At 28.9% G+C, this 23,857-nt stretch overlaps 2 protein-coding genes across 2 annotated transcripts in view; one reads left to right on the forward strand and one right to left on the reverse strand.

Annotated features, from left to right (window-relative positions):
• LOC122503294 (bladder cancer-associated protein) overlaps positions 1-23,857 on the reverse strand; it is a 43,020-nt gene extending 19,163 nt beyond the window's left edge. Inside the window, exon 1 of the mRNA XM_043613774.1 lies at positions 23,659-23,857. The gene's annotated coding sequence lies outside the window, so the exon portion shown is untranslated. The remainder of the gene's footprint in view (positions 1-23,658) is intronic.
• On the forward strand, positions 168-1,166 carry LOC122503291. Its single transcript, XM_043613767.1, has one exon. It carries the CDS (start codon positions 168-170, stop codon positions 1,164-1,166), a length of 999 nt encoding a protein of 332 aa, XP_043469702.1.

Genomic DNA, 23,857 nt, shown 5'->3' on the forward strand with positions numbered 1-23,857 from the left:
TTGAACAAAAATATCTATTTTATTATAAAGAAAGTTAAAAATCAATATTGTATATACCAGTTTCTTTAATCAAATGACAAATTAAAATTATTTTTTGATGGATCAAAAAAATTATTTTTTTAAATTTGAGTAAAATTTTTAAATTATTGAATATTGAAAAGCAAAATATGGTAAATTCAAGGACAAAAGTTCAAAATCCAGGACATTTAAGGACATTTCAGGACATTTCCAGGAATTCCAGGACTTCAAGGACCAGTATTGTTTTGCTACAAAAGCTTTGGCTGAGAAAGCTCAATTGGGATGATGATCTCCCTACGGACTTAACGCATGAATGGAACGAATTTTGTTCCAAACTTTCATTCTTATCGCAAATTTCAATTCCAAGACGGATTGACCGAGGTGCTGATTTTTGTCAAATTAAAATTCATGGTTTTTCGGATGCATTCAGTGTCGCTTATGCTGCATCCGTTTATTCAAGAATTATTTCACCCTCTGGATCTATCTCAGTTAAACTTCTCATGGCAAAAACAAAGGTTCCTCCATTAAAAACCGTTAGTATCCCTCGATTAGAGCTGTGTGCTTCCACGCTTTTGGCTAAACTCGTAAGTTATGTAATTGATTCTTTGCATTTGAAGGATATTCCGGTATTTTGTTGGACGGATTCATCTGTGGTTCTTGGTTGGTTACAGCAGCAACCAGTAACCTGGACAGTATTTGTGGCCAACCGGGTATCCGCGATTCAAACCACATTGCCTACCGCGATTTGGAATCATGTTCAGTCAAAGGACAACCCTGCAGATTGTGCCTCTCGCGGTATGTCAGCTGATAAGTTAGCCTCATTCTCATTGTGGTGGAATGGGCCAGAATGGCTTTCTGATCATTCGGACACTTGGCCACAACGTAATTTCAAAATTATTGACCCTGTACTCGAGAAACGTATATCTTCGCATTCGACTGAAATTAAGGATAGAGAAGACTGGCATTCGTCCTTTTTAAAACTTTATTCGTCATGGGCTCGTCTATTACGTATTACTGCGTATGCATTACGAGCAATTCAGCATTTTAAAACTAGAGCCGTCTTTTCCAAAGCATTAACCGCAAATGAAATTTCAGATTCCGCCGTTTTTTGGATTCGATACATCCAAAATACCTTTTTTTTCTCGTGAGATCGAAGCTTTAAAATCAAACAAAGTTATGCCGAATGATTCTGCATTGAAAAGATTAAATCCTTTTCTCGATGAGAAGGGAATTATCCGCCTTGGTGGCCGGTTACGCCAATCCAAATTATCTATTTATCAACGACCTCCTGCCATTTTACCGAAATGTCAAATGGCACGTCTTATTTTGGAACAGTTTCACATCAATTTACTGCATGCCGGTGTACAGGCAACATTGAGTTTGTCTCGCACTCAGTATTGGATCATTGGTGGTCGAAATTTAACAAAGTTTGTCGTAAATCGCTGCATAACTTGCGTTCGTGAAAAATCTAGACCAGAAACTCAAATTATGGGTGAACTTCCGTCGGCTAGAGTCACACCATCCCGTCTATTCGTATGCTTTCCCAAATTGTTCGAACGCTTCAAAAGGATGTAGATTTAAAAAACTATTTTGCTTCGGATGGTACTACATGGCACTTCATGCCACCAGTCGCTCCCAAGTTCGGAGGATTGTGGGAGGCTGGTGTTAAAAGTGTGAAGGGTCATCTACGAAAATTATTATCAAACTCGACACCTACCGCTGAAGAGTTTAACACTCTTTTATGTCAAATTGAGAGTTGCTTGAACTCTCGTCCGCTTTGTGCAATCGACGATGACCCCGAAAACTGCGAGGCTCTTACACCAGGTCATTTTTTGGTAGGCACTGCACTAAAAATTGTACCGACTCCGTCTGTTATTGATGTACCAGAAAACCGTTTAACGCGATGGCAATTCTTTCAAAAAATTTTAGAGCATTTTTGGCGATCATGGTCCCGAAATTATTTACAAACATTGCAACAGCGTACTAAATGGTTTTCTGCTCGACCGAATGTTAATATTGGAGATATTGTATTATTAAAAAATGCAAATAGTCCACCCGCAAAATGGAATTTGGCTCGCGTTACAAATTGTGTTTTTGGAAGGGATGGAATAGTCCGTGTTGTTCATGTAAAGACTGCGAATTCCGAGTATGTCCGCCCTATTTCACAGATTGTACTTTTGCCTGCCTCTATTGAATCTAACACATTGTAAAATAAATTAATTTTAATTGTATTGTAAATTATTTAATGTTCATCGTTTATTTTTTTTGCGATCTTTGTACTGATCGCAAGGTGGCCGGTATGTTTAATTGTGATAAAGCAATTATTTGAATTTAAATGTTTTCCCACCAATTTCATTTCCAATTGTCTGCGCAGCGTCTTGGGACCGTAGCGCCACCTTTTTTTTACTGAGATGAGTGTGTGGACGAAAAGATTATAATTGAAAAGATCTCGCAAAGAGAACACGTTTTGTGACATAAAATGTAATATTAATAATTTTGTATTAAATGTTTTTAAAATTAAAGAAAGTTTTGAGTATAAATGAAAAGAAAATAAAATTCTATCTCCTTTTACCGCAAAAGTAAACATTACAGGACAAAATGATACACAAAGTCGCTTATGTATCTTCTTACTCGGTAAAGGAGCCTGAGAGTGAGCTGACTTTACAGACTAAAATAAGCGACTGTCTTTCGACTGTCTTTATGTATCTTTTTCCTCTGTAAAATGGTCTGACAGTGAGTCGAGTTTACAGAATAAGAAAAGCGATAATTTTACTACACAGGCTTAGTTCTTTTACATTATGTCGCTTATGTATCTTTTTCCTCAGGACGGCACCGCTCAGCTCGAGTAAGTTTACCGAGGAATAAACATAAGCGACTTTGTGCTTTTATTCGTCTGTATTTATCACTACTATTTATCACTTTATGAACTTTCATACGAACGAATTTACACCGTGACGTAAAGTAAGCCAGAGAGCTAGAGTGGGGAGGTTCAAACTTTTGGCCAGAGCCAGCGCAGCGGCGCGACTAATACCTTAACCGAACTGTCATTTGACCGAACGGCATTTATCCGAAATGTATTTATTAGAGGAGAGTGGGGAGTTTTGCAACACCTTAATATTTGTCAAATGGCAATTATTGTTAACTTCGTTTTTCGTTAAAATCTAACTTTTGTACTAGTACTCGACACCCCAACAAGCATTTATAGTGCTTTTCCAGATAGTGATTTAAAATGTGTTTCAAAAAGTTTTTTTGACACTTTGCGTCTCGGACATTAACACAAAGCTTTTGAAGGTAATCAAAAAGAATAGTTTACAAAAAGAATCAGGAGTTAATAACTTTTCGAAATACTAAATGCAATTTTGCATAAAAATTCGATGCTTAGATAATTATATGGCTGTTTTGAAAATGTAGTAAGTGGGGAGTTCACATCAGTTTTAACCCTTAAAGCGCACACTTACGAATCCACCCTTAAACCGCACACTGGGTGTGCGACACCCGGGGACTTAAAAGTGTGTTCTCCAAGCTGGAATAGGATATTATCTTTTGGAAAAATTATCTTATGTAGCTCAGTACATATATTTTGAAGGAAAATGGATTTCATAATGATTTATTTAATCTTAATAATTAAAAAAGAGTTTTTTAAGGTACTACTACACTTAAGAATTTAAAAAAATTTTATTTCTTTTTATTGTATTTTTTAACTCCTTATGACTTTAGAAAACACATCCTAAAGTATTTATAACCAATTGTAAAAAATAAAAGTAAATTTTTCAAAAAATACTCAATTTTCGCCGGTAGGTGGCGGCTTTTGAGCACATGTTTGTGCGTGTCTCGGCTTTTTTATATAGTTTAACCGATTCATAAGTTCGGTTTAATTCTTTGGTGGAGTGTCTTCATATTGTGGTGCTCCCCTGATTTTATATTTTGTGACTTTTTCACTTAAATCCTGCATTATTTATTGTAAACTTGGGTCTACATATCCTAACCTTATTTAGGACATTCGTTCATTGACAAGGTTTTCTTTCATTAAAGTGAGTTTGCAATTTGCAATTCTTTTTTGTGAACTTCTCATTTTTACTAATTGGTACTTTCTAGTAAATTAATAATGGCATCTGCAGTAAATATTCAGAAGTGTACAAAGTGTGGTAAAGATATTGCACGTGCTATTCCTACGTTTTGTTCTAAATGTAAACTTCCTTACCATCGGAGCTGTGCAATACAGACCTCTACTTTGCCTGACGGATCGTTTGTTAATTGCTGTAAGCCGAGGTCATTGTCCCCGTCAGCTGACTCACAATTCTCAAATTTTGTTGTCAATTTGGATACTATTGTGGACGCCTTAAATCAGCTGACGTTAACAATATCTCGTAATGTCTCTACAATGAATGAGAATTTTAAGGAAGTAAATGTCAAATTGGATGAGACACTTTCCAGAGTAATAAATATGGAGGGTAGAGTGGTTGATTTGACGAATCGTCTTGCTTTGGTTGAGGAAAGAATTGACAAGATTGAGGCGGGATGTTCAATGTTGGACAATCCAACAGTCGAGATTAATGCCTGTATTAATAAAATAGTGGATCGGTCAGAAAGAAAGTGTAACTTAGTTCTATTTAATCTTCCTGAAGATAAAACACATAACACAGACTCTAACACCTTGAAAGCAGTTGTCAGCAACAAATTTAAAAAGTTTACTAAATCAGCTGATCTTGATGGAATTCGAACATTCAGAATTGGTGCTAGTGCGCAGGTCTCTCAAAAGCCACGCCCGGTGAAAATCGTATGTGCGACGGAGGAGAGGGCACAGGCGATTTTGCGATCGTTCGTGGCTGCTGAAAGAGACTCTGTAAATTCATCGGACTTGGAGAATCTATGGTTGTCGAATGACAAAACGAAGATGCAGAGGGACGAGATTAGGAGAGTGAAGGAGCAGTTAGCCGTGCGTCGACGAGAGGGAGAAGCAAACATTTCTTTGGTTTTTCGTCGTGGAGTCCCCACAATTATTAAAATCCCTCCCCGTAAACGTACTTCTACTCTCACACTTCAGATAGGCGGGTAAACAGTTGGCCAATCCAACTCCAGCACCTGGTTTTAGATTAATTCTTCTGTCATCATTCTCTTCAGTGTTTAAATGTATTCAGCAAACTTTTTGTGTATGGTTTTTTTTGAGTTAAACTCCTTTAGAGTATTGTGATTTATTTCTCAAAATGACATTTTGTTAAGCAAAAAATGTGTATAATACCCTCCTCATTTTTATGTTACTCTTTGAATTTCTATATATTCTTACAGTTTCTAGACCGTTTTAAACATCTTATTTCATTCAGAATTTTTAATTTTATTTTTCATATAATTTTTACTAATTGTTTAAAATTAATTCGGATAGAGATACAAATTTGTCATTTATTAATATTATTTTGATATTCTTCTATTAAACTGTAAGATTCACTACAATAACTAACTTTCTAATGGACTCAGTGGAAAAACAAAAATGTCTAATTATATTACTTTATTTTCACTATTACACTACAACGGTGTTTACATATATACCGAACTTAAACTTTTGAAGCGCCAACCTTCATATTGTATCTGTTTTTATATGTTACAAATAATGTAACTCTTAGAATTAGGGAGTACGTAATGTACGAAAGGGCATGTCCCGTTATGTTATTAAATAAATAAATTAATTAATTAATTAATTAATTAATGTAAAAAGTCATTGACAAATTAAGTAAGTCTTTAAGGGGATGGTGGGGTCCAGCTTTTTGTTACGACCAGTAGAAACATTGGTGCTAATGTATGTAATAGTGTCTGACATAAAAAAAGTGGAGGGGTTTCAATTTGCAAAAGAATTTTAGGTAATTTATGGATGGCCTCTAACGATACATATAAGGTTTAAACGCGATTTTCTCAAAATAACGTTTTCTCAAATTGCGGACAGTTTATCTCTGAATCTACTAAACCGATTTTAATAAATAATAACTCGTTTTGTTTGTTAGCATGTCCTGTGTGAGAATTAACCAGAAAATGGTCAAAAAATTTTTAAAAAACATTTTTGCAGACTAGAAAAATACTGAAAAACATAGTGTATTTTAACAAAAATTATTGAAACATCTGCTATTTTTTTATTTTAGTCCATTTTTTATTAATTTTGGTGGATTTCTATGCAAGACACCTTCCTTTTTAAAAAGCAATTTGGATTTTTTGTATCCGATTTGTCAATCTTGAGATAAACTGTCCGCAATTGGACAACTAACTTTTTGGAGTATCGATCTGAATGCTGTCTGCAGATTATGATATTAAATAAAAATGAAAAACAAACCATTATTTTTATTCTCCAAATAAGTACTAATATAGGCAAAAAAGTTTTTTAAATATTTATAATAAAAGACCTAAGAAAAGAAATTTTTAATTTGGTCTTTTAAGAGACTTCTAAATAGCGACACATGTTTCATTTCTACGAATTTAAACGAGATATTAAAATAAAAAGCTAGAATATGGGTGTCGCATACCCAGGGTGCGCTTTAAGGGTTAATATTTTTGTAACCTAATTCGAATTTTCCATAAGTTTTTGCTATTAATTATGAATAATTTGAATGTTTCATGTAATATTGCATGTAATTTAAATACTGTTCTTCAACTTCTTGACAGTCTATGGCATATATTATACAGCCCATTTAAAATCGTGCCACCACGAAAATAAAATAATAAATTTAATTCGATTTTAGTATCGATGGATATTCTAAAGATTTTAAGGTTGCTGATTTCGAATTCGATATCAGATTTAAAAAATTCAAATTAGCGGATCCAATATGGCGAAATTTTTCAAATTATAAATTTTGTCTAAATTACATCCCTTTTTAACGTTCGTTCTATAGATTTTTGTGAAAAGTCAAGAAACAGAATTTTTGAAAAACAGGCAAAATTTTGAGTTCGCTTTGAACTTTAATGAATTAATGATGCCAAAAGATGTAATCACCCTGGCGGACGGGTTTCACTGAACTTCTACCGAATTGGGTAGACGTTCGGTTTTTGGTCGAAAATCTCAATAAAAAAGCATAAAATGTTGAAATAAACTGTTAAAAATAATAAATGGAGTATTAAAGTATTAATTTATCCAATAATTAGGATAAATCATGTTGTGAATAATTAAATATTAAAGTGTAAGAGTGCTAACCTGACAGTTAAAATAGTGTACGAAATTTATTAATTTTCAATGAAAATTAAAAAAAAAAAAATTTTATAAAAAATTTTTTATAAAAGTTTTATAAAATGTTTAAAAAAGCAGTCAATATAATTATATTCTTTAATATTTAAAGTATTTAATTTATTGTTTAGTTTTGTTAATTATTGCATATTAACAATACAAACCTTAATTTAAGTAATAATTTTTTCTTCTAATGTAAAGTGTCGATACCACACGGTAGGTGACAATACTCACGATTTCCTTGTCTTAATATTTAGTTTATAATTTAATTAAATTCCATTAAAATAGAACAAATTATTAAGAAAACTAAAGAGAAGACTGTTCGTTCTTCATGTTGTTAGAACAAGTTTACGTATTTTTTGTGAGACCGACTGAAAAATGGAGAAAATTAACAATTGAAGTTGGAAATAAAAATACGCTGAAAAGAGTGAATCTAACACGTTGGTCAGGAAGAGAATCTGTATGCAAGAGTTGAAAAGACTCGTAGTTTGAAGTTCAAGCAGTTTTAAAAACCATTGAAAGTGATCTCACAGAGAAACCTTTTATAAGAAGTGAAGCGAAGAACATGCGACTGAAATGGGAGAAATTAGAAACTACGTTCATGGTAATTTTTTGGAACGGCATTTTAGAAAGATTAAACATTGTAAATATTAAAATACAAAATTCCACTGTTGACTTGCATACATTAACAGAATTATACAAATCTTTTTACGAATTCGTAAGAAACAAACAAATATCTTGTAATTATTGATTTTCTCAGTTTTTTAAACAATTTTTCATTTCTGATTGAAATCAATAATTTATTTGTGCCCTTGCTAACAAATGAAGCTTCTTCCATACAAAAATAGAAAGAGATGCATTAAACTCTCCATCAAGTATTTTAAAATTCTTACGAGAGCGTTATTTACAAAACATTTACCCTAATTTGGATATTACTTTGCGTATTGCAGTATGTATTCCTACAACAAATTGTTCTGGAGAAAGAAGTTTTTCTTGTTTAAAACGTGTTAAAAATTATCAAAGGTCTTCATTGATGCAAGAAAAGTTAAACTCTTTAGCTCTTTTGTCAATCGAGTCAGAGCTAATAAAAACAATTGATTATAATGATATTATAGACGACTTTGTCAATAAAAAATCAAGGAAAAAACTAATATGAACGACTTTTAAACTGGAAGTAACTAAAATTTTATAAACACATGTTAACATTTTATATATAAATTTATAAATAAAAAGTATGCATATATTATTTAAAAATTAATTTGATTTATTTTATTCAAAATATTCGTTAGTATGAATGAAAATCTTCGCCTTAAGGAGGACTCATCATTATAATGGCTTAGGGCGGCAAGTTTTCTAAGTCCGGCACTGTAGCAGAATGACTGTTTTAAAATGGATTCAATTCAGAAAGGAAGAGTGAGGAGACCGAACTCTGTGTAGAAAGCGCTTTAAAAATCTCAGAGAAATATGCAAGAAAAGTGCAAGGCTCACTGCGTTCTGGTCGACACCAATTAAGTTGATCATGCGCATAAGCTGTGTTCTGTCTCTGTTTCTCGTAAAAATTGTGCGAGTGAGATCTAATGTTTACATTTAGCCGGGCTTAGTGAAATAGAGTCTAAAAATGTTGGTCTCTTCTATCCTTGGTATGTAAATATACTCCAGTTATATACACAATTCTTTTAAACCATTTTCGCAAAATTTTTCCCTTTTTATAAATGTATTATTAATTTTTTTGCAAATCTAAATAATAGTCATAATTGTGTCGCCGGAAAAATAAAAAAATAAATAAAAAATAAATAAATAAAATAAAATATATATAGGCAATTCCACGGGAAATTTTTCTACGATATTTTAGAATCGGTTAAACATATTTTTTTATCGTTCTTGATAGAAAAATATTAAATACGTATTTTTTTATTTTTCCATATTTGCCGAAATTTTCGAGTTATGAATTTTCGAAATTTTGGATTTTTAAAAGTAGACCTATTTTCAATAGCTTATAACTTTGAAAGTATTGAGTTTGGAAAAAAGTTGTCAAAGGAAGAAAGTTTTGGTTTTTCTTCAACTTTTAAAAGATTTAAAAAAAATTTTTTTTTTTCAATTTTTAATAAAAAAAAAATTATTTTTTTATAAACAAATTAATTTTTTTTAAATTTGGGCGCGATTTTTTTTTATTTTTTTTTTATTTATTTATACCTACTAATATACAGAAAAATTTCCAAAAAGATTCGAGATGGGCCGACTCATAGTTTAAAAGTTAAAGAAAAACCAAGATTTTCTTTCTGTGACAAGTTTTTTCTAAACTCAAAACTTTCAAAGTTACAAGCTATTAGACTTATAATTCACAGTTTTCGTTCTATAAAAAATTTATGGAACGAAAATTACGAGTCGGCCCATCTCGAATCTTTTTGGAAATTTTTCTGTATATTAATAGGTATAAATAAATAAAAAAAAATAAAAAAAAATCGCGCCCAAATTTAAAAAAAATTAATTTGTTTATAAAAAAATAATTTTTTTTTTATTAAAAATTGAAGAAAAAATTTTTTTTAAATCTTTTAAAAGTTGAAGAAAAACCAAAACTTTCTTCCTTTCACAACTTTTTTCCAAACTCAATACTTTCAAAGTTATAAGCTATTGAAAATAGGTCTACTTTTAAAAATCCAAAATTTCGAAAATTCATAACTCGAAAATTTCGGCAAATATGGAAAAATAAAAAAATACGTATTTAATATTTTTCTATCAAGAACGAGAAAAAAATATGTTTAACCGATTCTAAAATGTCGTAGAAAAATTTCCCGTGGAATTGCCCATATATATATATGTAAATAAATAAATATATATAATATATATATATATATATATATATATATATATATATATATATATATATATATATATATATATATATATATGTAAATATATATATATATATGTAAATTTTTCTCGGACAAAATCTAAGTCCCCTGAACACTCAAAATTCAACTTCTGAATTTAAATATTTTAAATACACATCCTTATAGAAAATTTCATTCCGCATCTTCTTTTCTTATGAAATCTTTTTCTATCTATTACCGTTTTCGAAATATTTGGGAAAAACTATTTTTTTGAAAACTGTAAATTTAATGACATTTTTCACTTCAACTCGCTATATTTCAGACAATTTTAAAAATTTTTCAATGAAACAAAAAAGAAAATACGTCTTAATTTATTCTACGAATGATAAAAAAAGAAAAAAGTGGTTTTCTTTATAAACAAAATTGTTATTAATTTTTTTCTATATTAATGTAAAAATCACGAACTACAATCTTCACGGCTCTCGTTTAACGGTCGAATTATGAGTAACTGAGAACTTTCAGTGAGAAAGTTGTTCATTATGATCCAAAAAAGTTTCCTGGAAAATCATAAGGCTAATAATTAATTAGTGTCACTCGCCATTAATAGAGCAATTCCACGCCAAGTGATCATAAGAATTTTCGATGATTTTAGCAATATTAAGAATACTTTCAGAATTTGTTCCTTTTTATACATGGAATAAAAGTGTATAAAAGTTTTTTCAAAATTTTTTGAGTTACCTCTCACTCAAAATTTTGGTCGGTTTTTCAAAAAAGGCACATAACTTTTTTTCTTGTTAACCGATTAAGATAATTTTTTTTGGAAAATACTCATAATAAGAAGTACTTTAAAGAAAAAAATAAAAATTTTAAAAAAATTTTGTTTGTCCGAAAAAAATTTCAAAAAATTATTTGAATTCAAATTTTGAAAAAAATATATCTTCGATTTGAAAATTTTTTTTTGGTAAATATTGTCAATAAAGTAAAGAATACTTCCTGTAAATTTAATTATGGGACAACAATAACTTTACGAGAAAAAAAATAAAGTGTCCAGCGCGGCGTGCCGGGACTTGTGCATGTATTCACTTATGGCGGCGCAAGTTTCGTTTCAAATCACTCTACAGGTCACAATTCTTTACCAAAACGCTTTTTCTTTTTTTCTAAATTTTCGTAATCAAATTCTCTATCGATCTATCGAGCCTTATTTTTGAATTTTTGTTCTTAAACATTTTTTAAATAACAATAAGTATTAAAAAATCAGAAAATCGTAAAATATATTTTTTTTAGTTTTATTGATTAAGAAAATTATTTGAAAAAACCTATTAAAATAATGTTTGATTGATAAAAGATAAATTAACTAAACACTGTTTAATTAATTAATTGCACTGAGAAAACTGGAGAGTCAAATTCAGAAGTTCAAAAAGTGTATGTTTCCTTTGTTTATGAAGAGTTAAATAGTCCTTCTAAAATAAATTTTGAATTGATAATGGAAATCTACTTGTATATTCTCTCCCATTATATCTGAGGGTTAAAAGTTGCGCAGAAAATGTGTACGATCTGATGGCTGATGCGCGCGAAATTATTTTTCTGACATTTTATGTATTTAATTTAGGGGTTAGGTTGCCATATTTATTCATTTCGCGCCGGATAAGGAAGGGATTTCTCAAGATGGTTAATTTGTCCCTCTGTTATAAACTCATTTTCCCTCCAAGAGAAATGGCACGAATATCTGTCAATGGTGTATTTGAACATTTAGATTGTTATCCAATAGCTAACTCTCAAATATCAACGATTTGTCCCTCCAGATGTTTAGTCCAATACTCCAGTTTTCTCAGTGTGTTGTTATTTTTTTATAAACTGTACTTAGGCCTAGAAATTACTAGTTTCTTCTCAATTGTACAATTTTTCATGAGTAATATAGCTACTGATGATAAAAAAACAATTATTTATTAAAACATTGTTCAAACAATTAATTGTTGCTATTTTTTTCATAAATTATTTATACTTAGGGTAAGAAATTTATATTTGTTTCTTATGTACTTTTTTCATTTTTTCATAAGTTTCATTTGGGTAAGAAATTTCTAATTTTTTCTAAACAATTAATTGAAAAGTTGAAAACTATAAACTGCTTAAACAAGGTTTAAATAATAAATTTTTAGTTTTTCTCTTATACTTAAGTGTTTAAGTTATCAAAAATTACACAATTGAAAAAAACTAAGATACAGGGTGTCTAGTATTTTTGTTCAACAAAATTCCCGGTTTTTTTTCTCATCAAATTTAAATTTAAATTTAAATTTGATTTCGAAAATAAATAAATCTTTAAATTTTTTTAATTTTTCAAAAATAATCTTGTCTCTTTATAATTATAATTGAAAATTTGATTTTTTAATTTTATTAAAATTATAAGGTCTGTGAAGTTGGCTCCGACATGTCAAAATTTTTTACTTTTCTAAGTAGTATTCGTTTCTCCAAGATAGGTCCACGTTTGTCCAACCATTAATTTTTTTGTCCACCAAAAAAAGTTTCAAAAAAAAAAAAAAAAAATTCTAAAATTTTTTTTTTTTTAATTTTGTTTCTAACTTAGTCTAGGAGGGTGGAATAAATTTTCTAATGGGTGCACAAACGAAATTACAACTTGGACAAACGTCAGAAATAATAAATTCAATATTCCCACCAATTGTTTAAACAATTTCAGTAGTTGACTTCTGACAAATGTACATTTTCAATTTTTTTTGTTTCTAACTTAGTCTAAGAGGGTAGAATAAACTTTCTAATGGGTGGACAAACGAAATTACAACTTAGACAAACGTTAGAAATAATAAATTCAATATTCCCACCAATTGTTTAAACAATTTCAGTAGTTGACTTCTCACAAATGTTCATTTTAGACTTTTTTCGTTTGTAAATCTGTCTAAGAGGGTGGAATAAATTTTCTAATGGGTGGACAAACAAAATCACAACTTGGACAAACATCGCAGAAACAATAAAATTAACATTCAGAAGTAGAAAAAATTTAAGGTTTTTTTAAAATTCATAATTTCATAGTTTTAAGTTTATACGGCAAACAAAAAATACACAAAAAATTAAAATATTCTTATCAATTCAAAACATTTAATTTTTTCCAGTACTTTTAGTAAAAATCCCTGACTTTTCCATGATTTCCCTGACTAATTCTATTTTCCCAGACTTTTCCCTGAATTCCGCGATTGCCTGAAATGTGGCAACCCTGAAGTGAAAATCTCGTTAGTCCACCTACTGGAAAATTAATTCAACTAGTGAAATTGTTTAAACAATTGGTGTAAATGTTGATTTTATTGTTTCTGACGTTTGTCTAAGTTGTAATTTCGTTTGTCCACCCATTAGAAAATTTATTCTACCCTCTTAGACTGATTTACAAACGAAAAAAGTCTAAAATGAACATTTATCAGAAGTCAACTATTGAAATTGTTTAAACAATTGGTGGGAATGTTGATTTTATTATTCCTGACGTTTGTCCAAGTTGTAATTTCGTTTGTCCACCCATTAGAAAATTTATTCCACCCTCCTAAACTAAGTTAGAAACAAAATTAAAAAAAAAAAATTTTAGAATTTTTTTTTTTTTTTTTGAAACTTTTTTTTGGTGGACAAAAAAATTAATGGTTGGACAAACGTGGACCTATCTTGGACAAACGAATACTACTTAGAAAAGTAAAAAATTTTGACATGTCGGAGCCAACTTCACAGACCTATTATTTTGCTTTTGCATCTCAAATTTTTTTTAAACATTTTTTTCTTTTCGTACACTTTGAAATGAGCTACCTTGATTTTTTTCAAATTTTTTCATAAAGCGGTTCAGGAGATACAGAGTTTTGAAAAATGACGTTTTTTACGTAAATTTTTTTTTAAATGCTTATAACTCGGTCAAAAATTAATCAAATTGGACGTTTTTATAATGAAAAGTTTTGTTTTCACGCGCAGTTTTTAATAAAAATATTTTTAAAAAATTTTTAAATAATTTACGATAAAATTTTTAAATTTTTAAAATAAAATTTCATTTTTAACAATGTATGTATCTATCAATTTTTTTCAAAATTTTTTGTAAGAAACTAGCACTAAATTTACAATTTTTAAGCCTTGTCCGATCGTGGGCAAACGATGGGATCTATTTATTTAAACATTTTTAATTTTTATATACACAGTGAAAACGGTAGGCCTAATTTGTCATTTGACCAAATCACAATTTTACACAGAAAGAAGGTTAAGTTTGGAGAGACTCAGTCTGAAAACACATTTGCTGTGAAAAATTTGTGTGATTTTGTCAAATGGATAGTTAGTCATTTGGCCACCACTGCGTATATAAAAATTAAAAATTTCAAAATAAATAGATCCCATCGTTTGCCCACGATTGGACAAGGCTTAAAAGTTGTTAATTTAGTGCTAGTTTCTTACAAAAATTTTTGAAAATTGATCTATACATACATTGTTAAAAATAAAATTTTATTTTAAAATTTTTTAAATGTTATCGTAAATTATTTAAAAAATTTTTAACAATATTTTTATTAAAAACTACGCGTAAATACAAAACTTTTCATTATAACAACGTTCAATTTGATCAATTTTTGACCGAGTTATAAGCATTTAAAAAAAATTTACGTAAAAAATGTCATTTTTCAAAAATCTGTATCTCCTGATCCGCTTTATGAAAAAATTTGAAAAAAATCAAGGTAGCTCTTTTCAAAGTGTACTAAACGAAAAAAATGTTTAACAAAAATTTGAGATGCAAAATCAAAATGATTTCCGATTTGGCCTGGAATGGCCCATATATAAAGAGTGCATTTAACATATTTTTCTTTTTTTTAATGATTGGTTATTGCTTTTTTTATAAAAAATTAACGAAGTGAATAAAAGGAAACACTCGTTTCGCGTCGGCCATTTATTTTGACATTTATTACAGGGACATTTGGAACTAAGGCCCTCTATACACTATACGCAATACCCTAAGATGCTTGATGGAAATGAATTAATATATAGGGGAGGATGGGGCAAGGATAGTTAAGGGGCAAGGATAGTTAGTTGCTGTTATGCTTAGACGGCTTGCTCAAACATCGCGTAATTCATAGTATATTCGCGTTTTAACACCAAAAGATGATTGTAAAAATTGCAAGTCAATTTGCCATCATTTGCGAAGTTGGGAGATTATTTTTGAAAAAAGTCTGTTTTGCTAAAATGTCAACGTAATGTTTATCATATTGTTTTCTACATTAGAATTTCAGAATATTTATTTACGTAAGTGTTTTCCGGAGTGGAATTTCTTGCTGAACACGAATATCGTTTTTATTTTCAAATTAATTCACGTCGTTCCTTAAAATTTAGAAAAAACTGAAATACGAGCTCATGGGGCAAGGATAGTTAGAGACAATACGGCACGGTAAAAGCGTGCTAATACCATTGAAAATTTTAAAAAAGTGTTTAATTGTTCTTTTTAGGATGATATACATAATGGTGCGTAATTATATACGGAAAACGAAGCTTATGACCAAGAAATTGGTTGTCGTCTGAAAAAAATTGGTTAAACTTCTGATTCTAGTTCAGATGAATTTTAATATAATAATTGCAATTCAGAAAATGTTCCATACATATTTTTAATGCTTGGGATATCAATATTGAATAGTCTAAATCCAGTAAAATAAAAAAAACAAAAATTTACTGATTTTCTATAACATTTTTGGCATTCGAATTCTTTTAACTATCCTTGCCCCGGTATTGGGGCAAGGATAGTTAAAAATTTTTGTTTACTTTTTCATTCGTATCTCGTAGGGATTTGAGTCTACAGTAAAATAATGTACAGCAAAATTATAGCCAAATAACCAGGCTTTCCAAAAATACTTTTTATTTGCAGATACATAATCAAGTTTGGCCGCAAGATCCGAAAAGGTCTTACCTAACTGAAGGGTGGCATGACAAAAGGGGTCAAGCAACAATTTCATGTTTTTACAGGAATCGAAAATAACACATTTAAAAATTTTTCTGATCATTAAAGAAAGATCTAAAAGAACAGTTTAGAGATATTATTTCGCTTTACCAGTAGAAATACAATTTATGAAGATAAACCTACATATTAGAGAGAAAAATAAGTAAAAGTGGACCATTTTGGGGTTACGTCAAATGTGCATATTTTCTTATAAAATTAATTGTTAAAAAAATATACAGTTTAAAGAAAAACTGAAAAATTAGTTTTTTAATATTGAATTAACGAACTGAATGCAAAAAAGTTTGCTTCAAAAAAACTGTTTGTTTTCAAGAAAATTGTTAATTAAATGTTAACTTTTGAAAGTAAACAGTACATAAATTTTCAAAAGCAAACTACAAACAGGAATATTTAAAAATTAACAGAAGAATAATATTTAAATTATTGAAAATTAGGTAAAGAATAAAACTATTTCTAAATAGACAAAAAAAAATTCAGCGAAATTTAATATACAGTACGAAAACCTACCACGTCAGTCATATCCCATGAGTGGGAGTGAGACAGACTTATGCGATTCCCATACTTTCCTATGACTGACGGATAGCTTTTCTTACTGTAGGGGAGAGTCTCCAGTTGTGAGACACCTCCAGTTGTGAGACAGTCAATTTTTTTTAACATGCAATATTAAAAAGCCGATTGGTTTATATAAAAACATTTCTATTTATATGAGCCAACTTTTTCGTGTACGCCGAAGCGGATATATAAACTGTTTTTGTTAAATACCAACACTGTGTGTAATAATCGACTAAAAAGCGTTTTTTCAAAAAATGCAAAGTACTTTTTTTCCAAGTTAATTAATTTGAAAAGGTAAATGTAATGCATTTTCTTTTAGTGTTTTCCTTATATTTTGTGATGCAATATTGCATTGTTCCAATCTACGGTTGAAAATAATTTAATTTTCCTTTTTCAAAATAGCGCCAATTTCTGGGTGTGAGACGCAGCATATCACCAGTTGTGAGACGGTGTCAACACCCATCTGGGCAGCATAAAAAATACGACTTTGCAGGCATACTATTTAAATGTTGTTTTGATTTTTTTTCTAGTATTTTTGGGCATGTCAAGTGGAAAAAAGTCAATTGATTCAGAAGAAATCAATTTTAATGCTCTTGTTGAAGCTATTAAATTGTGTTTATTTGATAGTCATATTTTGTCGAATAAATATTATTATTTAGTATATAATAATATATATTATTAATATATTTAATTATTTCTACTAAACATAACGTTTTATGTCAAACTTATTAAATTTTAGCAATTTTTAATGAGTGTCTCACAACTGGAGACATTTTTTTTTTTTGAAAAAAGCGATGTGCTCGGAAAATGTATCGTAAAATTTTTTGAGTTCATCGAAACACTATACTTTCTTTTAATAAAAGTTGCGTATTTCTGTTACCTTTCGAACGGTGTATTTTATTTACAAATTCGTGTACCCGTTTACAATTTACGGGTCAAAAATGAAACCCGTCTCACAACTGGAGACTCTCCCCTATATTAAATTATATCAAAAAGAAAGCAATATTTTTAACCATATTAACCTATTCATAATAATATTCATTTCTTTTGTTTTTAACCGAATTGCATTGCAAGTAAAAATTTAGGCTATTTTTCATTCTTATTTTTATTAAAAACGAGTTTAAAAAACAATTTACAAAAAAAATACTTTTACAGAACTGTGCAAATGAATTTACTTGATTTTTTTATGAAAAAATCTCAATTTCGAAAAATTGTTGCTTGACCCCTTTTGTCATGCCACCCTTCAACTATCCTTGCCCCATCCTCCCCTACTTTTACTGGACTGAGTCCTGTTTTTTCAATATTGACTCCCAGTTTTTCAAACTCCATTTTTCTCCGTGTGTAGATATTAAATTTAAACATCTAAGATGTTTACATATTTCACTGTCACAGATATTGACCATTAATATCTAGATAATAAAGCTTAATATCTATTTTTCTCAGTGTGCTTTCCCTGACTTGGTACCACTTGGAATTTTTTTTAAATGTCTCATGACATTTACAGCAAACCTGGCTCCGAGCTGTCTCGTGAGTTATATATCAAAAAGAAGTTACTGCGTACACAAATAAATGGCAGTACTTGGCTCTGTTCAATATCGAACTGTAGATCAGAAATCGGCGGTGTTGCACATCAACCCACAACACCCTATTAAATTTCAAATTTATTTAAGGGGGTACACCAGTTGTAACGTTAAAAAGAAGTGTCTTTTTCAAGAATTTCTTCCTAATAATCCATAAAACTTTTTTAAAAATACTGTTTATTATCTAAAACTACATATATAAGGCTTTAATTTAAGATGAAAAATTTTTTCATCCAAAACTTTCTGAAATATGAGCCATTTAAATGGCGCCTTCGGAAAAAAACATGAATTGCGGTGACAAGCATTCCGTAAGTATAGTTCGTCTAAAATGCAAAAATAAAATTGATTTACATTTATTATAAGATTATCTAGTTCCCGATCGAAGGATTTCTTTTTTTATGAAAAACTTTTATTCCTACAGCTGAAAATCGACTTTTATTTTCAATCAAAATCATTCTCATGACTTTGACACTTCTTTTTAACGTTACAACTGGTGTGCCCCCCTTAAAACTCTTAATTTATTATTTAAAAAATTAGAATTAAATTTTAAATTTACATAAAACTCTTAATCGCTCAACTGAGGCATTCGAGAAGGGCAAAACCAAAAGGAGTCGGATAACTATTTTTAAATTATTAAATATTTTTGTGTTTGATGCATTTGTTAATTGGAAAACTTTACACCAGTAATCTTCACAGACCAGTCGACGGATATATTTATACACATGCCGATAAAACAAATTTGATTGGTTTTGCCAATAAAAGTTTCTAAAATTTGATTTTAGTTAAACATCATTAAAATTTGTGTTCTATTAAAGAATTTCCCGTAATTTATCCATTTCCCGTAAAATTTCCCATTATAGTCAAAATTTCCCGTATTCCGGGAAATTTCCATGTCGTTGGCAACACTGCAGCTTTCTATCTTTACTAGAAATTAAAATAAATAACTTTTTGTAATGTTTTTATTTGCAGTAGGGTGAGCAAATCCTACTGGGCGTAGGTACATTAAAAACGGATAATTTTTAAAAAATTCTATAGAAACGATGTGCCAAAAATTTTGGATTTTGTGTAAATTAAAAAAAAAAAATATTTTGATTGTTAATTTTTGTCTCGAAAATTGGTATTTTTGTTTTTCTAAAAAATACTATTAATAATATTTTAATTATTTTTTTGTCCAACCTGCACGGAAAGTATGTCATTTCGGGGACTTAAGGCGGGCGCAAAGTAACACATTCCGCCCGGGAGTAAGGGAAGCGGGCGGTAATAGTATTTTCCGCCCGCTTCCCCTACATCCAAGCGGGCGGAAAAGTATTTTGCTCCCGCATGTTAATTATTCGATTTTCTTCATTAAAATTCGATATTTTCGACTTTCTTTTTATATTGACTATAAAAATGCAAACATTTTCAACTTGTTTTATTTTGTCTATAAAAATGTGCAATTTTTTTCGATTTTCTCTAAAAAAATTATGACACATTTGGTTTTGTTCCCATTTCGTTTGTAAAAATTGTCAATTTTAAACGTTCTTGTTTCGGTTTTGTGTAATTATTAATTACTACGTTCTAAATAAATAAATACTATATTTCCAGAATACATTGTTTTCTTATTTCTATATTAAAACTTCTATCATTATAGACTTCAAAGAGTTAACATTTATATAGAGTTTAATTTTCAACTAATATGAGCGTTTAATCGATCGTGCCCTCAATGCCATACTTTCCATGCAGTTAGGACAAAAAATTATGTTCGCATCATGGGCGCAAAGGTGATTACGACTCTGGCGAAATCACATATTTTGCGCCCTTGATACGAAAATAACTATTCCAGAGGTCTGCATTCTGTTGGATGAACCATCTTAATATTTAAAAAAATTTTTACACTATATTATTTAAATCACAAACAATAAAAATATGTGAATAATTATTGTCGTATTAATAATCTAAGTCAAAAATAAAACGCACCAAATTTAAATATTGAGTCTAAATTTTATGATTACACTGCCATCAATAATCAAAATCATCAAAAAAGGTGACAAAAGAGGAAAAAGGGACTACCTATAATGCTTGTACTATGCAATTAAAAATAAATCAATGTAAAAAAGACTTTGATTTCAATAAGTGAAATAAATTTTTAATAACATGAAAATGAATATTTTATTAAAAAAATTTCTTTGGTAGAAATTGAATAAAAATTATGGAATAACGTAATATCTTTAAAGACTTAATTTATTTGAAATAGAAAATTTTTACTTTTTAATAAAAAAAATAAAAATTTTCAAATATTGGAATCATTACATAATAATTGTATTTTATCAAAATCAATATTGATTGATTTTATCAATTATTGTGAAAATTTTTTTTTGTAGATTTACAGTTTTGTTTAGAATTTTATAGAAACTTGTAAAATAACGTCTTTAAAAGTAGTAAATTTAAAATTCCTTCTGTAAAATTAATACTTTTAATGCGTCAATTTTACAATTTTCTGTAAATTTACTACTCTGAAAGTACACTTTTAATGTGTCAATTTTACAATTTTACAGAAAGGATTTTAAATTCGCAACTTTTAAAGACGTTATTTTACAATTTTCTATAAAATTGTGAACAAAACTGTACATCTACAGAAAATTTTTTTTACACATTAAGATTTTAAAGGTTAACTACGAATAAAGAAAGTAGTAATGTGCCCTTGAAACTTTCAATTGGAAACTTTCGTTTTGAAAGTTTCAAATCATGAAATTTATGATCGATGAAATTTTTCATGAAATTTATAAAATTTGTAAATATGGTATTTTGCAGGTATTTTGGTTATGTCAAGTCTCAATCATGATTGCACTGTAAAAAAAATCTTCTGTAGATTTACACTGTAAAAAAGCCCAATGTAAATTTACAACGTGTAACGTTGGAAACTTTTCGCTTCACGTATGACGTAGTACTATTACAGCCCAAATGTTAACTTACTTACCGTTCGTAACATAACCTCTCTTATGTGATTTCGCATCAAATTGTAAATCGACCACTCGTCGGTAATTTTACATAATAATTTCGCTGCATTTTAAAATTATTCTTTTTTATATTTATTTTGTATTACATAAAGGTTAAATTATAAAAAGGAAATAAAGGAAAAATGTAAGAAATAAATAAATATATTAAATATTTATAATATACAAATCACATTTGTAGCTTTTTTGTCATTTGTACAAAGTTAACGAATTCCCCAACAGAACAGGAAAAACAGATACTTTTTCCACTTTAATTTTAAAAAAATACGAGCTGCTTAAGCAATAGAGTCCATGAAGATATTCTGAAAAATTTTTTTATGTTTGAAAATTATTTTCATACAGAAAATTCACACAGTTGAATAAAATTTTTTAAGTATAAAAAATCATTAAAAACGTGTCTCTTTTTAGGTTAAAAGACATTACCTTATTAACTTTGATATATATGAAAAATTAAAAAGAAATCTTTCAAATTTAAGAAATGAAAAATGTTAAGAATTTGAACTTACCTTTACAAATTTCCTTTAATCTTTAAATTCTTAAAATTGTCGAAATTTTAATAAATTAAAATTAAAATATTAACGTTTGCCTATGCGCATAGTTTCTTATATGCCACTTCATCGTCACGCAGTGTAGAAAAACATTCGGGCAAAAAATATCATATTCGAATGTATACTTACAGACAGCTACATAATTCTACATACTGTCGGTAAAACTATCAGATGTAAGTTACTTAACACACGAAAATATTTTTACGGTTGGGTTGCTAACATACAACGTTATACGTGAAGCGAAAAGTTTCCAATGTATCACGAAATGATTAAACATTCGGGATGTACATTTACTAACGCGTGACACATTTACAACGATAAGCGTAATAATTTTACTTTTTAATTGTGAAAATACTATATGGGTGTTAAATTATTACGTGTACCGTAGTAAAATTACAAACTGGAAAATTTAAAATTAACGACCCGATTGTAATTCAACATTGGTCTTTTTTACAGTGTACAGTTTTCTATAGGAATTTGTAAAGTAACATCTTTAAAAGTAGCGAATTTACAATCCCTTTAGTGAGATTACTACTTTAAGCGTGTCAATTTTACAATTTTCTGTAAATTTACTACTACACTGTAAAAAAATCTGGTGTAAATTTACTATGTCCAACGTTGGAAAGTTTGGTCACTATGTCCGACGTGGTATTTTTACACGCCGACTGTAATCTACATAACCTGCAAATATTTTTTGAAATAATATTTTCAGTCGTAACTTTTTGTATTTATAAAATATAGCCCAAAACTTTTTGTAATATTATTATTTACTTATAAATTAGCATATACTTTCTATAAATGTACATATTATATACACTTTTTTAGAGTTATTTATAAAAACTTAAAAATTTTTTGAAAATCTTAAAGGAATAAGAAAATTACATTCGCCATGTAATTATACAGATCGTGCGACGTAATATTACGTCAAAGTGTAGAAATATGCGCAATGTAAAAATACCACGTCGGACATAGTGATCAAATTTTCCTACGTCGGACGTAGTAAATTTACACAAAACTATTAAATTACATAGTCGTATAATATCAAATTATTAAAAATAGTAAAACTACTTTTGGAACGAAATAAATTTACTACGTACAACCTATAATTTTGATGTGTGAAATTACAAGTTTCGTGTTATTTTACACCAGATTTTTTTACAGTGTATGAAAGTAGGTAATAAAAGGACAAAATTATTACCTACTTTCATAGTAGTAAATTTACAGAAAATTGTAAAATTGACACGCTTAAAGTAGTAATTTCACTAAAGGGATTGTAAATTCGCTACTTTTAAAGATGTTATTTTACAAATTCCTATAGAAAACTGTAAATCTACAGAAAATTTTTTTTACAGTGTGGAAATTAATAGAATTTGTGCTTATTTTAAATTCTTAACCTGCACAAACTTGTTATTGTAAACATATTTAACTATTCATTCATGTGATCCTTGAAATCTTATTTTTAAGATAATAAAATTTTTTAAAAATTTATGAAAATTAAAATTAAGGAAATAAGTTTTTGTAAAAATAAATATTTTGAATTAGTATTAATTCAAAATATTTATTTATATAAATATATATTCAGAATAGTATAGTATTTGTATTTTACAGTTAAAAGGAATAATTGGAAACATAACTAAATAATTTGTAAATTATTAGTTTTAAAAAATTAGAGGTTAAGGCTAAAATTTCATAAATTTCAATTAATTTGAAACTTTCAACTGAAAGTTTCGAAAAGTATAAATTTCGGAAACGGCACATTACTAAAAGAAAGTCATAACATTATTTGAGACCTCTATCAAAAAGTATAAGTATATACTTTTATCTTCTAAATTGATAATAAATATGGAGTAGAAATAAAATTTTCTATTGTAACACTTGAACCACACATTTCCTGCTGCATTTCAAAACAATAATAAAATATGTGTAAACTTAATATACTAGTATGAAAATAACCTTAACTTGTGTTATACCTTATTACGTGTCATGTTAATGATATCATCTCTTCATAACAATTAACATCAAAAAAGTCTGTTGCATTTTAAAAACAATAATATAATTATGAAACTTTTTAATTAATATAATATAGAAGCACTATGAATTACAAGTGCTTTTAAGCACAAGCCAACATAAACATGACAGATTAGGTTATGTACGAAATGTAAAGATCAG

Source organism: Leptopilina heterotoma, unplaced genomic scaffold (assembly GCF_015476425.1).
Source record: "Leptopilina heterotoma isolate Lh14 unplaced genomic scaffold, ASM1547642v1 Lhet_256, whole genome shotgun sequence".
Taxonomy (NCBI): domain Eukaryota; kingdom Metazoa; phylum Arthropoda; class Insecta; order Hymenoptera; family Figitidae; genus Leptopilina; species Leptopilina heterotoma.

Excerpts from the sequence above, each read along its gene's own strand:
- LOC122503291 (XM_043613767.1), top strand. The coding sequence starts at position 168 with ATGGTAAATTCAAGGACAAAAGTTCAAAATCCAGGACATTTAAGGACA.